General features: G+C 42.6%; 1 protein-coding gene across 1 annotated transcript; it reads right to left on the reverse strand.

Moving 5' to 3' along the window:
• Positions 1–3508: 3508 nt before the first annotated feature.
• On the reverse strand, positions 3509–16920 carry LOC122690816 (odorant-binding protein-like). The gene is made up of 6 exons (XM_043897767.1): positions 16782–16920; positions 16175–16314; positions 9392–9459; positions 5463–5573; positions 3792–3893; positions 3509–3552 (listed from the first exon to the last, which is right to left on the reverse strand). Exons 1-6 carry the CDS (start codon positions 16857–16859, stop codon positions 3521–3523), a joined length of 531 nt encoding a protein of 176 aa, XP_043753702.1. The 5' UTR covers positions 16860–16920; the 3' UTR covers positions 3509–3520.
• Positions 16921–18246: the final 1326 nt, after the last annotated feature.

Genomic DNA, 18246 nt, shown 5'->3' on the forward strand with positions numbered 1-18246 from the left:
CAGCTGACGCCCCATCTTTGATTCCTGCTGTCTCACTTGTTCATAAATATGAACGCTTCAGCTCAACGGCAGAAGTCCTGGGGATGTCAGACTACACATTTCCCCCCAGTTATGGTAATGTCATCCTGTGCTTTCTGTGCATATGCGTTAGTGAGTGGAACGTACATTCCTTTCTCAGGAATGAACAAAAAGCTTTTCAGGGACTTTTCCTTGATCAGACTTCCCCTTCCGTACAGGAGACTGAAAATGAAAGTGTCAGTTGCTGAGGCGTGTCCAACTCTTTCTGATCCTATGGATTGTAGCCAACCAGGTCCCTCTGTCAGTGGTATTCTTCAGGAAATACTGGAGCGGGTTAACGTTTCCTCATCCAGAGGATTTTCCTGACCCAAGCTTACAACCTGGGTCTTCTGCATTGCAGGCAGATTCTTTACCACCTGAGCCATCAGAATCGGCTGTACCATGGAGCATCCATAACTCTGCCCCATGATGCTTTAGTCTATTTTCTCCTTCTTCTCTGGACACCTGAGGGCATGTCTACCAAATCTACATAAGGATTGTCTCTGATGAACACCCGTCCTATGAAAGACAGTTTTCTGTATACTTAATGTGGACATTTGTGTGTTTTAAATGAGGTGACTTTTGCACAGACATGCGTGTGCAGGGCAGATAGTCAGTTGATTTATTTAAACCCTCAGAAATCAAATAACACCAACAAGGACATGACTTAGGGACCAAAAGAAATGAGATGGGAGAGGGAGTGTGAGTGTGAAGAGAGAAGGATCATGTTAATCAGGAACCAGGAAAGTCATCTTCTTGTTGCTGATCTTGATTCCATGAAGACAAGGATGTGTCTGGTCAGTGACTCTTTCTGTAGGTGAATAAAATAGAATCAAAGGTTTAGTAGATTTGACTGTGTGACGGCTGACAGGGGTGAGCCTCAGGCAATAGGCTGTCCAGGGTACAGGGAGCTGTTAGCTGATCCAGTGTCCAATTTCAGGTGGACCTCAACACTGCACATCTCTGGGATGGTAGGTTCCCTGTGGAATTGTCCCCAGGATGTACATATGGTTGGAGATTTACCATTGGGCATTGAGTCTATGAGTAATGATTTCACAATGCATGTACATGCTGGTGCTTCATCTAAAGATGATTATTAGGCACTGTAATTGGAACAAACAACTCTAATCCTGCACCTTTTGTCACTTTGGTCCTCAAGAATTAATTTTTTTTCTTTTATTTTTTAAATATTAAAGAATAGTTGATTACCAAAGTTACATTAATTTCAGGTATACAGCCAACTGATTATACATGCAAAAGTTAGTATCTATTCTTTCTCAGAATCTTTTCCCATTTATATTTTTACAGAGTATTGCGTCTAGTCTCCTGTGCTATGCAGTTGGACCTTGTTCTCTAACCATCCTGTATATAATAGTTTGCATCTACTCACCCCAAACTTCTCAGACAGTAAGGAATCGGCCTGCAATTCAGGAGACCCAGGTTTGATCCCTGTGTTGGTGAAATCCTCTATAGTGAGGGAATGGTTACCCTCGCCAGTATTTTTGCCTGGAGAATCCCATGGACAGAGGAGCCTGGAGGGCTATGTTCCATGGGGTCACAGAGAGTCAGACATGACTGAGCAACTAACCTTTCTTTCACATTCACTTTTCAACTACAAACCTCCCAATCCTTCTCTTCCCAACACCCTCCGACTTGGCACCCACAAGTCTGTTCTCCACGTCTGTGAGTCTGTTTCTGTCTGTAAATAAGTTCCTACATGTCATTTTTTAAATTCCATGGAGAAGTGATACCTATGTGAAAGTGAAAGTCACTCAGTTTTGTCCAACTCTCCGTGACACCATGGACTGTAGCCCACTGGGTTCCTCTGTCCATGGAGATGCTCCAGGCAAGAGTACTGGAGTGTGTTGTGATTCCACTCTCCAGGGGATCTTCCTGATCCAGAGATCGAATGCAGATCACCTGCACTATGGGCAGATTCATGACCATCTGAACCATGGCGTTTTACCTACACTAAAGTGAGAGGTGGACTATAAGGAAAGCTGAGTGCTGAAGATTTGATGCTTTTGAACTGTGGCATTGGAGAAGTCCTCCTTGGACTGCAAGGAGATTCAACCAGTCCATCCTAGAGGATATCAGTCCTGAATATTCATTGGAAGGACTGATGCTGAGGCTGAAACGCCAATACTTTAGCTACCTGATGCAAAGAAATGGCCCATTTGGAAACATCCTGATGCTGGAAATAAGTGAAGGCGGGAGGAGAAGGGGACGAGAGCACATCAGATGGTTGGATGTCATCACTGACTCAATGGACATGAGTTAGAACAAGCTCATGATGGAGCTTGAGTTCATGATGGACAGGAAGACCTGGCATATGGCAGTCCATAGGGTCACAAAGAGTTGGATATGACAACCAGTGAAATGAACTGAAAACTATATGTGACATTTATGGTATTTGTCTTTCTCTTTCTGACTTATTTCACCCAGCATGACAAATATCTATATCCATCCATGTTGCTGGAAATAGAGCTATTTCCTTCTTTTCCTGGCTGAGTAATGTTCCATTGAATATATGTACCACCTCTTTGTTATCACATTCACCTGCACGGTAGTGCTTTCAGTAGCTCTTTTTGTTAAGGTTCTTTCTCGACAGAACATTAAAAACCATACTTTAGATCAGTGTCATTTCTGGAGGCTGTATTAGTTTAGAAAGTTTAAATATCTCATATTTGGAACATCTTCTGCTTAGGAATATATTGCAAATGCACGTTTCAGACAGTGTGGTTGGAAGCCGTTTACTGGTTCTGTCAGAATCATATGAAGTCAAACACTGGTCTTGCAGAAAGCATGCAAGTGGAAGTCGCTCAGTCGTGTCCAATTCCTTGTAATCCCATGGACCATGACAGTCCACGGAATTCTCCAGGCCAGAATACTGGAGAAGGCTTTCCCTTTTACAGGGGATCTTCTCAACCCAGGGATCAAACCCAGGTCTCCTCAGCTGAGCCACAAAGGAAGCCCAAGAATATTGGAGTGGGTAGCCTAGCCCTTCTCCAGCAGATCTTCCCAATCAAGGAATCGAACCTGTGTCTCCTGCATTGCAGGCTGATTCTTTACCAACTGAGCTATCAGGGAAGCAGAGCTCTCTTTAACACCGATTTTCTCGGAGGATGAATGTGTGTGTACAACCACAAGGTGAGGACTGATGGGAACACTAATAATTTCCACCAGCTTGTGGGGATTTCTGCTTCTCTTTGATGACTCGGGTCTGCAAGATTCCTGCAGGATAAGACTCTCTCACTACAGCTTCTTGGCATTAATCAACCAAACTGTTTGCAATAATATGACTCGAGAGCAGCGAAATTATGTAACAAAAAATTCTTTAGTGACACAATTAAATTGTTGGAACAAACATTTCACACATATGTAAAGACAGTATGACCTTATTACTTCATCTGGAAGGGGCGGCATTAATAATGGACTGTGTTTACTTACAAAAGTGTCAGAGTCACTTTTTTTCCCACTCCTCTGGACAGTCATCTGGGGAAAAACAAAACGGGAGAAATAAAAGAGCTGCTGATAACTAATATTCCCCAGCATTTCCAAGTTTTTTTTCTTTCATCCTTTCTTCCCTCCTTCCTTCCTTTCTTTCTTGTAATAACAGATCTTTAAAAAGATATTACTTGTGGAAGAAGAAATTTTGAATAAGTTGATTTGTTTTCTTATATTGCTATGCCAGGTGAATGGTATGGTCAGGGGAAAAAGTATAATTCCTTTACCCTGATCGATGAAGTTCAGGATATTTTCTTCTGGAATCCCTTTTTCTCTCACCATGTTGTAGAACTCTTCTTTGCATTTTGGTCCAACATCATCTCCTATGCCTATAAAATCACCATGCAAAAAGCAGAATTATCGACCCCTGGAAACCCACAGAAATCTCTCAATCTACAGAAAAGAAATGGAACGTGCAATTAGATGTTCACTTGTATAATCTAAGAGCTTCAAACAGTTCCCACAACACAGACAAGTGCTTTCTGTCTTAAGAATTGACCCCAGTCCAACTTGGTGAGCAGGGCACCCTACTCCTCACCATCAGGAGCTGGACCAAAAATACTTGCCAGGATCTCCATGAACATGGAGCCCAGTCCATCCTAATATGGAGTCTATGTGCTTCTCCCGCCTTCACCATATATGTACCTGCCACACATATCTGTTTGTACACCAAGCTTAGTAGGAAACAACTTTCTCCGTTTCCATTCACCTCATCACACATAATGACCGGGGGTGACTTACTCTTTCATGAACCTACCACTCTACCCCATCACCTTTTCTGAAATAGACCCCTGTTGTCTCCATGGCACACACACCTCTTAGTGCGTCCGTGTGGTTGGTTACTTGATGGGGTGATGTCAGTGTTCATAAGAACAATGCATTTGAATCATGGAACAGGAGAAAGATTTATCGTACAAGTGTCTGTTCCAAGGCTTGCAGTGCATCAGAAACCTGATATTGTGTACTAACACATACACATGCAATCTGCATATATATGGAAGCTAGAAACAAGGCACTGATAATAAATTTATTTTCAGGGCATCAGTGCAGAAACATAGAGAAGAAACTTATGGACATGGGGAGAGGGGAGGAGAGGGTGAGATGTAAGGAGGGAGTAACATGCAAACTTACATGACCATATTTAAAATAGATAGCCAATGGGAATTTGCTCTATGTCTCAGGGAACTCAAACAGGGGCTCTGCATTAACCTCGAGGGGTGGGATGGGGAGGGAGATGCAAGGGAGTTTCAAAAGGGAGGGGACATATATATACCTATGAGCTTCCCTTGTGGCTCTGCTAGTAAAGATCCCTCCTGCAATGTGGGAGCCCTGGCTTGATCTGTGAGTTGGGAAGTTACCCTGGAGAAGGGAAAGGGTACCCACTCCAATATTCTGGCCTGAAGAATTTCATGGACTGTATAGTCCCTGGGGTCACAAAGAGTCAGACACGACTGAGCAACTTTCACACAAGCATATGGTTACCTATGGCTGATTCATGTTGATGTTTGGCAGAAAACAACACAATCGATAAAGCAGTGATCCTTGAATTAAAAATTAAATAAAATTTTCAACATGAAATAAAGTCAGCCTCATTATAGACATGGCTTGAAATTTGTTGACATATATAAAATAAAATAATCTAGTAAAATTTCAATTTTAAAATTTCAACAGTAAGAAATCATTTTGAAATATCTAATGATGTGATATTCTGCACCCTATGACCTCCTGTTTCTTGGTAGATTACCTTCCAGGATCATGAATTCGGTGAGCATAAAGACGCAGGCCTCGCACCCTGGATATGGAATCCTGTCAGCACCTCCTGATATTCTGAATGAAAGTCCTGACAGGGGACGTGTTACATGAGAGTGGCAATGGGAATTATAGGATGTCATACCTACCAAACAATTGTACCAGTTGTGTCTCCTTGCCATTTTCATCCACATTGATAACATCAGCTAAGAGAGCGTTGTTTTCCACTCTAACGACCCGAAATTCAGTGTGACCCGCGTCTATGAGAGAGAGAAAAGATTCAAATAGTGCCACCTTAACGTATTGTCAGTTAGATGATTGTGACAAACGGTGGGCATGAAGAACAGCCCTTCATGCATGGGCCCACTCAGGCCATGCGTGCTCAGAGTGGTACCGTTAACCATGGCAAGAAGAGGAGACATTACTTGTCCTCATCCTCAACTTTTTCTGTACTTAACCAGTCACTCCGTGCTGACTTACTAAACTGCTTTCTAGAACGTGTGTTCTGATAAACCTAACAGATTATTTTTTGGCTTTTGAATTAATGTATTTATTTTTGATTTTCTGAGTCTTCCCTGCTGCCCCTGGGCTTTCTCCACTTGTAGTGACTGGGGAGTAGAGTCTAGTTGTGGTGTGTGGGCTTCTCATTGCAGTGGCTTCTCTTATGGCTGAGCACAGGCTCTGGGGTGCGTGGGCTTCACTAGTTGCAGCACGGGGTTCTAGAGTGCAGGATCAGTAGTTGTGGTACATGAGCTTATTGCCCCATGTCACATGGGATCTTCTCGGACTAGGGATTGAACCTATGTCTCCTGCCCTGGCAGGCAGATTCTTATCCCCTGGAGCACCAGGGAATTCCCCGACAGTGTTTTAAATAGCATGAACATATGATCAAATCCAGGTTCAAAAGTTCTTTGTATTTCTGTTACTCCAGCTGTGGAATTGGTTTCTCTTGACCAAAAGCAAATTACCATTCATCACCTTCTGTTCCTGAGTGCCTGCTCCATGCCAGGCAAAGTTTTGAACACTTTAAGGATTCTATTTCTCGAGCCCCTCAGACTGGGGTGTGACCCAGCCCACTGCTGTATTTGTTGGTGTGAAGACAGCTTACCTGCTGGGACGTGTAGGCAGTGACCACCTAGTGGTGACCGCCTTCTCCACCTGGAGTGCTTCCCCTTCTCTCTGCCTTGCCCGTGTGTCTGCACAAGAAGCATCCCTGACCTACTGTGTGTCCCCTCTACACCCTCTACATCCATCCTCTCTCTCCTGGCCTCCGTCTCACCTTGCTGCAATTATTCAGCAACATGAAATGTAAAACTGCCCATCAGTGACCCTGAAGCATGCAAACACCACTGCCCCATGTCTGAAACACTGAAAATTGTTAGTGAGCTTGGGGGAAAAAAAAGCAGCCAAAGCAGCTTCAGAGTCTCAGAGCCCTGACAAGAATATGCAATTTTCCCAAGGCCACACCAAGTCCAGCAGCCTTGCTCACGTTGAGACAGCTTAAGTCAGATTATGCGTGTCCTCAGATTATCAGTGACCACCTGTGGTTATCCATGGCTTCACCCAGGTGGGCATAGCATCATCACTGAGTTGACTGTATAGTTCATGAAAGGATGGGACAGTGTGTGTAAACCTTTCTTCTGGGCATCAGGACACCATCAAGGCCACTGCTGGTACAGGGCCTGATGTGGGACATCACACAGTCCCCAAGACAAACCTGAAGGCTGAAATGGCTGGTCCCCAAGAGACCTTCCAAGAGGTCTTGCACTTCTGTTTGTCTCCCTGTTTAGTCATTGGGTAAAAATCAAGCTAAAAAGGGCTACAAAAATGGAGACGAGTAAACATAGTGAAAACATTCATGATTCGGCCAAAGGAAACCATATAGTGGGAATAAGAAAAAAGGAAGGCATACTTTAGAAAACATCAAATACCAGAAGTTATCGATCAAAGCATGGGGAAATATTTCAGGCATGAATTTTACTAATTTGTGGCTATCTCTTATGTACTGTGGGACTACTTAGTTGAGGCAAGGGTTGTGATCACATATTGATGCGTTTAAATTTTAATCAAACATGTTTCCATTAGGCCATGTGAAAATAAGAATGTTATTTAGGGCCATTATTAAGAGCTCAGAGATACAAAGCTTAGCCAGCAGCCCCATTGCTTTGTATAGAAGCTGCCTTGGTGGTTGAAATCACGATGATCTCCTTGAGTTCAAGTTCAACCATCTCACCTTGAATGGACCAAGATTTTATAAGATTGTTTTTAAAAAGTGAATGGCACGAATGTGCCATCTCAAGATAAACCCCGAGACCTCAGTTCTTAAGCCTGTTGCAAGTTATCTGTGAGAACCCTATGGAATACAGATTCTACACTCATGCTTAGTCACATTGTTCTTGTTGATATTTAATCACTGTGATATGTCTGACTCTCCATGATCCTATGTACTGCACCACACCAAGTTCCTCTGTCCTCCACCATCTGCCAGAGTTTGCTCAAATTCATGTCCTTTGAGTCGATGATGCCATCTGATCATCTAATCCCCTGTCATTCCCTTCTTCTCCTGCCTTCAAACTTTCCCAGCATCAGGGTCTTTTCCAATGAGTCAGTTCTTTGCATCAGGTGGCCAACATACTGGGACTTTAGCTTCAGCATCAGTCCTTCCAATGAGTATTCAGGACTGATTTGCTTTACAATGGACTGGTTTGATCTCCTTGCAGTCCAACAGACTCTCAAGAGTCTTCCCCAGTACCACAATTCAGAAGCATCAGTTCTGTGCTGCTCAGCCTTCTTTATGGTGCACCACTCAAATCCATTCATAATTACTGAAGCAACAACCATACTGTTGACAGAACGGACCTTTGTTGGCAAAGTGGTATCAATGTATTTTAATAAGCTGTCTTGGGTTGTCATAGCTTTCCTTCCAAATATCAATTATCTTTAATTACGTAGCTGCAGTCACAATCCGCAGAGATTTTCAAGCCCAAGAAAATGGTCTGTCATTTCTTCTACTCTTTCCACTTTCTATTTCTCATAACGTGAGGGGACCAGATGCCATGATCTTAGTGTTTTTGAATGTTGAGATTCAGACCAGCTGTTTCAGTCTCGTCTTTCACCATCGTCAAGAGACTCTTTATTTCGTCTTCATTTTCTTCCATTAAAATGGTGTCATCTGCATATCTGAGGCTGTTGATATTTCTGGCAGCAATCTTGAATCTAGCTTCTCATTCACCCAGCCTGGCATTTAGCATGATAACTCTGCATGTAAGTTATACAAGCAGCATGACAGTTAATACTATCTTGTATTCTTTTCCTAATTTTGAACCAGTCTGTTGTTCCACATCCAATTCTTACTGTTGCTGACTGATCCACATACAGGTTTCTCTGGAGACAGGGAAAGCAATTCACTATTCCCATATCCTTAAGAATTTTCCACAGTTTGTTGTGATCCACACAGTCAAAGGCTTTACCATAGTCAATGAAGCAGAAAAAAAAATTTTTTTTCTTGAATTCCCTTCTTTCTCTATGATCCCTTGGATGTTGACAATTTGATCTGTCTCATCTCCCTTTTCTAAATCATGCGTATATTTGTGGAAGTTGTCGGATCATGTCCCGCTGAATCCTAACTTGAAAGATGTTGAGCACTACCTTGCTCACATGTGAAATGAGCACAACAGTGCAGTAGTCTGAACATTCTTTGTTACTGTCCTTCTTTGGGATTGAAGTGGAAACTGACCTTTTCCAGTTCTGTGACCACTGCTAAGTTTTCCACAGTTGCTGACACATTGCTTGCAGTCCTTCAACAGCATCATCTTTTAGGATTTTAAAGAGCACAGCTTGAATTCTGTCACCTCCACCAGTATTTTTCATATAATGCTTCCTAAAGCCCACTCAACTTCACCATCTAGGATGTCTAGATCTGGTCTCGTTGAGTAACACTCCATTGAGGGGAGATGTTCCTGTCCCTGACCTCTGAGTTTTCGTAGGAGGTGAATTCAAGTGTATCAGGTTATTGGAGAAAGTTGAGACCAAGATTTCTACCTGAACATACTGTTTCCAGTGAAACATTGATACTTACACTGAAAAGAATAAACGTCTCCATCCTTTGTGCCTGTGGTATAGTCTCCTCTGCATTCTCCATCCTCCCTTAAAAACAAAACATATTTAAGTTAGTTAAGTCAGATAATAAAAATTTGATGGGTAATTAGGATTCTTTCTGTATGACACCCAAGAATATGGGTCAAGTATCACCTCAGCGCGGATGAGCAATTTGACCTTTAAAAGAGACAAAATGTCTTGTCTCAGATCCAGTCACCATCAAGTGACAAGGATGGCTTGTCTACACACTAAATCTGACCAGTCGTGCCAACAATAGCGTGCAGATATAAAACAGGTCATGTTTAAATCCAATAAACATAGAGAAATCTAGAATTTTAGGAAAAAAGAAATAGAATGGAATTTTCCATTATATATATAGTCTCTGAGAATGGAGAGGCGTAGTCGTCATGACGAACCTTGTGTGCTGTCAGAGCCCTGGCAGTGATTCATTAGACAATGAAAGTGAAAGTGTTTGTCACTCAGTGGTGTCCAACTCTTTGCGACCCTGTGGACCCGCCAGTCTCCTCCTCTGGTCCATGGGATTCTCCAGGCAAGAAAAATGGAGTGGGTTGCCATTTCCTTCTCCAGGGGAATTTCCAGAACCAGAGATCAAATCCGCGTCTCCTGCATTACAGGCAGATTCTTTACCCTCTGAGACACCAGGGAAGCCCTTATTAGATAATATGAAAGCCAACAACAGAACCAACAACAGAGCCATCATTAGACAATCTGAGAGCCTAAAATCACAAAATTTAAAAAAAGTTTAATTTTCTCCAAATACACACTCTTCCTCCATCACAATACCACATGAGGATTAAACTTGAAAGACACATTTCCGTATACATACACATTTCTCACTCACAGAGACACAAGCACAAGCAAACCCTTAAGTACACATGATGTGCCTATATGATATTATGAAGAAATGTATGTGTATAATAGATGATAAGTATAGATTGTCACCTCTGTAACAAAAGAGTAAGTGGCTTCACATATGTCCTCTGTACATGTATGTGAATTAAGGTGTATTTGGCACATGGAAATAATTTTCATGAAACTAATACTAAAAGGGAAATAACGCTACAGGAACTGGATTAATTGTTGAACAGTCACCTTAGAAAAAAATGCCCACAGTGAAGTGTGGTGAGTGTTCTTGGTCATTGAAAGTGAAACTGCAAGTCACTCAGTCATGTTTGCCTCTTTGTAACCGAATGGACTATACAGCCCATGGAATTCTGCAGGACAGAATACTGGAGTCGATAGCTTATCCCAACTCCAGTGTATCTTCTTGACCCAGGAATTTAAGTGGGGACTCCTGCATTGCAGGTGGATTTTTTTACCAACTGAGCTGTCAGGGAAGCCCTCTTATTCATTAGGGAATTGAAATGGATTGAAATCACTGAACAGCAACCATAAAGTGGGAACACAACAATTATCCAATATAAGTGCAAATACACAAAGTTTTATCTCCGCAGACAAACTCCTTTCATTTGGCTTGAAAAATGTAACTCCTTTCATTTGGCTTCAAAAACGTGATTCCTTGCATATGCAGACACTGATAACCATTTTAATCATTGTGCTGAGTAAAGGAAGGTGGGAAAAATGATTCATAATGCATAATTTTCTCACATGAAGAGCCAGAAACGTTTAGAATATGCAGATTTGTTCTTACCTATGGCTCTAGGGGTAGAAATTTAATGATGAGTGAAGAAAACGACAGTATGAAAAAGCAAAAAGATAGGACACTGAAAAATTAACGTGAAATTCTGTTTGAGGAGGCCTTACAAATAGCTGTGAATAGAAGAGAAGCAAAGAGCAAAGGAGAAAGGAAAGATACACCTATCTGAATGCAGAGTTCCAAAGAATAGCCAGGAGAGATAAGAAAGCCTTTCTCAGTGATCAGTGCAAAGAAATAGAGGAAAACAATACAGTGGGAAACACTAGAGATTTCTTCAAGAATATAAGACATACCAAGGGAATATTTCATGCAAAGATGGGCTCAATAAAGGACAGAAATGGTATGGACATAACAGAAGAAGATGATATTAAGAAGAGGTGGCAAGAATACACAGAAGAACTGTACAAAAAAGATCTTCATGACCCAGATGATCACAATGGTGTGATCAATCACCTAGAGCCAGACATCCAGGAATGTGAAGTCAAGTGGGCCTTAGGGAGCATCACTTTGAACAAAGCAGGTGGAGGTGATAGAATTCCAGTTGAGCTATCTCAAAGCCTCAAAGATGATGCTGTGAAAGTGCTGAACTCAATATGGCAGTAAATTTGGAAACAGCATGGGCCACAGGACTGGAAAAGGTCAGTTTTCATTCCACTGCCAAAGGGAGGCAGTGCCAAAGAATGCTCAAACTACCGAGCAATTGAACACATCTCACACGCTAGCAAAGTAATGGTCGAAATTCTCCAAGGCAGACTTCAAAATATGTGAACCGTGAACTCGCAGATGTTCAAGCTGCTTTTAGAAAAGGCGGAGGAACCAGAGATCAAATTACCAACATCAGCTGGATCATCAAAAAAGCAAGAGAGTTCCAGAAATACAAATATTTCTGCTTTATCAACTATGCCAAAGCATTTGATTGTGTGGATCACAATAAACTTTGGAAAATTCGGAAAGAGATGGGAATACCAGACCACCCGACCTGCCTCTTGAGAAATCTGTATACAGGTCAGAAAGGAACAGTTAGAACTGGACAGGGAACAACAGACTGGTTCCAAATAGGAAAAAGAGTATGTCAAGGCAGTGTATTGTCACCCTGCTTATTTAACTTACATGCAGAGTACCTCATGAGAAATGCTGGGCTGGAGGAAGCACAAGCTGGAATCAAGATTGCCAGGAGAAATATCAATAACCTCAGCTATGCGGATGACACCACCCTTATGGCAGAAAGTAAAGAAGAACTAAAGAGCCTCTTGATGAAAGTGAAAGAGGAGAATAAAAGTTGGATTAAAGCTCCACATTCAGAAAACTAAGATCATGGCATCCAGTCCCATCATTTCATGTTAAACAGATGGGAAACAGGGGAAACAGTGACAAACTTTATTTTTTGGGGGCACCAAAATCACTGCAGATGATGATTGCACTCATGAAATAAAAAGATGCTTACTCCTTGGAAGGAAAGTTATGACCAATCTAGACAGCATGTTGAAAAGCAGAGACATTTCTTTGCCAACAAAGGTCTGTCTAGTCAAGGCTATGGTTTTTCCAGTAGTCATGTATGGATGTGAGGCTTGGACTATAAAGAAAGCTGAGTGCAAAATAATTGATGCTTTTGAACTGTGGTGTTGAAGACTCTTGAGAGTCCCTTGGACTACAAGGAGATCCAACCAGTGTCCATCCTAAAGAAATCAGTCCTGAATACTCATTAGCAAGACTGATGCTGATGCTGAAAACTCCAATACTGTGGCCACCTGATGCACAGAAGAGACTCCTTGGAAAAGACCCGAATTCTGGAAAAGATTTAGGGCAGGAGGAGAAGGGGACGACAGAGGATGTGGTGGTTGGGTGTCATCACTGACTCAGTGAACATGAGTTTGAACAAGTTCCGGGAGTTCATGATGGACAGGGAGGCCTGGAGTGCTGTAGTCCATGGGGTCGCAAAGAGTCAGACAAGACTGAGTGACTGAACTGAACTGAACTGAAGAAAAGGAGGTGTGCTGGAGAAATTTTATATTTTTCTTTTTAAAAACAGAAATTTTTATTTTTGAGACTGTTGTATCTTTTTGCCACCTTGCCCACGGTGGCAAAAAGACACAACAGTCTCAGTCCCACAGGCTCTGTCATAGCAGCACATGGGCTTACCTGCACCGGGGCACCTGTGGTCCCTTCAGATCAGAGATGGAACTCATGTCTCGTGCATTGGGAGACGTATTCTTAAGCACTGAGCCACCAATGGAAGCCTGGGATTTTATATCTTGACGGCATAGATGGTGAAAGAATTGTGCACATGTGAAAGCTCATTGAACTGTGCATTCCACAAAGGTGCATTTAATTACATGTAAGTATACTTTGTGTGTTCAGTTGCTCAGTTGTGTCCGACTCTTTGGAACCCCATGGACTGTAGCCCACCAGGCTCTTCTGTCCATGGGATTCTCCAGGCAAGAATACTGGAGTGGGTTGCTACTTCTTATTCCAGGCAAAATTGATTTCAGAAAAATTAGCTACATGAAAATTTAAATGTATGACACAGAAATTGTAAAATACGACAAAGAAACAGATGTTCTTAAAAATGACAGATGTTCTTTAAAAAATTAGTGAAAACAGACAAATGTTTCTCCAGAGACAGGATATATATGTGTTTGAGTCTGCTCCTATATGCTGCTGCTGCTGCTGCTAAATTACTGCAGTCGTGTCCGATTCTGTGCAACCCCATGGACGGCAGCCCACCAGGCTTCACAGTCCCTGGGATTGTCCAGGAAAGAACATTGGAGTGGGTTGCCACTTCCTTCTCCAATGCATGAAAGTGAAGTCACTCAGTCGTGTCTGACTCTTAGAGACCCCATGGACTGCACCCTAACAGGCCCCTCCATCCATGGAATTTTCCAGGCAAGAGTACTGGAGTGGGTCATCATTGCCTTCTCCCTGTTCCTGTATGAGTGGTTTAAACTTAATTGTAAGTATACTATCAAGTGATGAAGCTGAAACTCCAATACCTTGGCCACCTAATGTGAAGAACTGACTCATTGGAAAAGACCCTGATGCTGGGAAAGTTTGAAGGCACTAGGAGAAGGGGATGACAGAGGATGAGATGGTTGGATGGCACAGCCAACTCAATGGACATGAGTTTGACGAAACTCCAGAAGATGGATGGTGAAGAACAGGGAAGTCTGGCGTGCTGCAGTCCATGGGGTCGCAAAGAGTTGGACAAGACTGAGTGACTGAACAGATGCTATGAAACATATGGTTATATATAATATATAATCAGTTATATATATTTATAAATCAGTATCTCCAAGCATAAAACATTTCGTTGGATCTTTTCTTCATATTTTTATTCCTCACAATGCATACCTGAGTTTACATGTTCTGGGTTGTTTTCTTCGCATGGGGTGAGGTGGGGCATAATTGACTGAACAGATGCTATGAAACATGCGGTTATATGTAATCAGTTCAGCTCAGTTCAGTCGCTCAGTCGTGTCTGACTCTTTGCGACCCCATGAACTGCAGCAAACTAGGCCTCCCTGTCCATCACCAGCTCCCGGAATTTACTCAAACTCATGCCCATCGAGTTAGTGATGCCATCCAGTCATTTCATCCTCTGTCTTCTGCTTCTCCTCCTGCTCCCCAATCCCTCCCAACTTCAGGGTCTTTTCCAACGAGTCAACTCTTCGCATGAGTTGGCCAAAATATTGGAGTTTTAGCTTCAATATCAGTCCTTCCAATGAACACCAAGGACTGATCTCCTTTAGGATGGACTGGTTGGCTCTCCTTGCAGTCCAAGAGACTCTCAAGAGTCTTCTCCAACACCACAGTTCAAAAGCATCAATTTTTCAGCACTCAATTTTCTTTATAGTCCAACTCTCACATCCATATATGACCACTGGAAAAGACATAGCCTTGACCAGATGGACCTTTGTTGGCAAAGTAATGTTTCTGCTTCTTAATATGCTATCTATGTTGGTCATAACTTTCATTTGAAGGAGTAAACTTCGTTTAATTTCATGGCTGCAGTCACCATCTGCAGTGATTTTGGAGCCGAAAAATAAAATCTGACACTGTTTCCACTGTCTCCCCATCTATTTCCCATGAGGTGATGGGACCAGATGCCATGAACTCAGGTTTCTGAATGTGAAGCTTTAAGCCAACTTTTTCACTCTCCTCTTTCACTTTCATCAAGTGTGAGGAGTAAAAATATGAAGAAAAAGGGAAACAACTTAAGTTGTTGCTTTTCTTCATATTTTTACTCCTCCCAATGCATACCTGAGTTTACATGTTCTGGTTTTTTTTGTTTGTTTGTTTGTTTTTTTGTTTTTTGGATGGGGTGAGGTGGAGGATAATTGCTGAACAAACGTGTTGATTTCTGCAATACTTGCATGTTCCCAGGAAATGGTCTGCGGTAGAGTGGACATTCCATGGATGGTACTTGGATCTGTGTGTGTCCTCCATTGCTCAGTCCTGTCCGATTCTTTGGGACCCCTTGGACTGTAGCCCACCAGGCATCTCTGTCCGTGGGATTCTCCAGGCAAGTATACAGGAGTGGGTAGCCATTTCCTCCTCCAGGGGATCTACCTGACCCAGTGTTCAAACTCATGTCACGTGCATTGGCAGGCGTCTGGGAAGGCTCCTGGGAAAGTCACTAGGGGCTCTGACGGCTTTGGGAAACTCAGTGGTGATGAAATGTCCCGAAAGGAAGCCCTGAGGGCAGAGCTCACTGTGTGCTCTCCCCAGGCTGTCACTTCTGGGCTGAGTGGGAATCGTCTCTTACAAGTCTGCAGGAAGGGCTCAAGCCCTGGTGGGGACTGTGGGCTCAAGGACATGAGCCTCTTCCCGCTGCCGTGTCCCTCTCTCCTTTAATGAGCCGATGCCAGTGGAGCTTCTGGATTCCCCCTCTAGGCAGAATTTTCAGGGCATTCCCTGGAGGCTCACAGGGGAGCTGCCCTCCCCCCAGCTCAGAGACCCTGCTCAGCCCCACAGCTCAGGGTGTCTTCCTCTCAACATCTCCCAGAGAGCTCCCTGCAGACAGGGAGGAGACACCCTCTCCTTGGCCGGGGTTTACAAGTGTTTTCCTTTTGGGTGATTTTTACTTACTTGAAATAAAATTGGAAGAGTGCTGTGCCATTTTCTTCATCAAACTTCATGTAACGCATGAAAGTGTGGAATGGCCCGCCCTCGGTGATCTTCTCTATGTTATCAGCTGCCATGTAATGGGATTTCCATCTTCCTGTGAGCTACAGATAAAATTCCCTTCAGAAATCTTAGTCCATCTCTGTAAATTCTGCCCAACATAATCTCTCAGCAGTTTCCCTGCCCTTTCACTTGAGCAGAAGTTACCTATCTTTATGAACACAGCCCTAGGTATAAAATCATGGGAAAACTCATGTCAGATAAAGGAAACAATTGAGGTATTACTGAGATAGCTTGAGCTATCTTGTCAAACGCAAGAGCCCTAATCCAACAGCTGTGAGATCTTCCTTCAGTTTTACAACAGCAGTGAACATATATGAGAGCCAATGAAGAGATGGTAGAGATGATACAGACATCACAAATAGCAGGTGAAGAGCCAGTGAATGGAGCAAATTTGAATTGCAGGGAGATGGCTAGAGTTAGCGATCTACATAACCAAACCTCGACACTCACACGGATGCACATCAAGACCTCCTCCCAAGCTTGGGCCACCATTCAAATGCCCCAGTACCTGTGAGGCGTCTGTCTGAGCTTCACCTTGACTGGCCACAAGAAGACCAAAGACAAGACTGAAGAGCAGAACCTTCATCTTGTTGACTCTCAAGACCTTTATTCTCTAGAAGCTGAGGGTGTCCCAGTGGTTGGAGAGGGTGCAAAATTGCTGCCACTTTTATGGTCTGCGTCTGTTGGCGTGACACATCATGAACCAATGGTTGTTCCTCATATGACCGCAGTTACAACAGGAGGCATCTTCAGTATCCTGGTTGGCAGAGATAAGCTTTTCTGGCATTCTGTCAATTTAATAATGATATTTGTTTTAAGAGAAGCATATGTGGATGTGGGGATTTGACCTTTAAAGTGAGAAATTGCAGCACATCCAATATAGCAAGGGGACAATTGTTTATTTTCCTGTTTATCATGAGATCCAAAGTGAGATGAGCTGTCCAAGGTACATATCCCTCACTCCCGCATTGTTTCCTTAACATGGAGGAGATAGTTTAATGTTTACTTTCTAAAAGTAAAGATTGACTGTGTGGTTTAACCAAGGGAATACTATTTCCTAAGAGACCCTTGGAGAGGCTCCTATTACTCTGAGGTGAGGACCAGGTCAGCACAAAGCAGTTATCGCCTTCTCCTGCCCCAATGTGGGCTTTTTTCTCCTAAGTACTAAGAGGAGGGTCAGGTAAAACGCCACTTAAACTCATCTGGAGAAGGCACATCAGTAGTTTATTTTCAGTGATTTCTTTCCAGACACCCTTTTACCCATTTAATCTGTAATATAATATGTACTCACTAACTCAGCTGTTTCTCCCAGTGAGCAAAAAAAACTGGACAGCAGTTCTTGCAATTTTTAGAATTTTGACAGGAAAAAATAAATTTCCTCACTCAAGGTCACTGAAACAGTGAAAGAGTCATTTTTTCTTGTTTATTTTTATTTTTTTAATCAAATTTCACTTATGTCCATCTTCATTCCTGGTAATTTATCAAATAAATACATTAAAAGATTTATTTTGTTCTAGTGACAGGTTGTTGCTGAATGATAAGACACGGGATTCTTGGCCTCTGGAGGAGACGGATTCAATCCGGGGCCAGAGACGAGGCTGGATTGCTCAGAGCTTTTGTGTAATAAAGTTTTATTAAAGTATAAAGGAGATAGAGAAAGCTTCTGACATAGGCATCAGAAGGGGGCAAAAGAGTACCCCCTTTGTTAGTGTTAGCAATGGAGTTATATACTCTCCAAAGAATGTCTGGAGGTTATAAAGACCTCACGAGGCCTACTCCCATAATTTACATTTTAAGATAACAGAGTTGGCCAGAAGGTTTAATGCAAAGATTGTCCTCAGGCAGGATACATCCTTGTAAAGCCCAGACCTACTCCCATAATTTATGTTTTAAGATAACAGAATTAGCCAGAGGGTTTAATCCAAAGACTGTCCTCAGGCAGGATACATTATTGTTATATAGTCACTCACAAT

This window comes from Cervus elaphus, chromosome X (genome assembly GCF_910594005.1).
Source record: "Cervus elaphus chromosome X, mCerEla1.1, whole genome shotgun sequence".
NCBI classification, from domain to species: domain Eukaryota; kingdom Metazoa; phylum Chordata; class Mammalia; order Artiodactyla; family Cervidae; genus Cervus; species Cervus elaphus.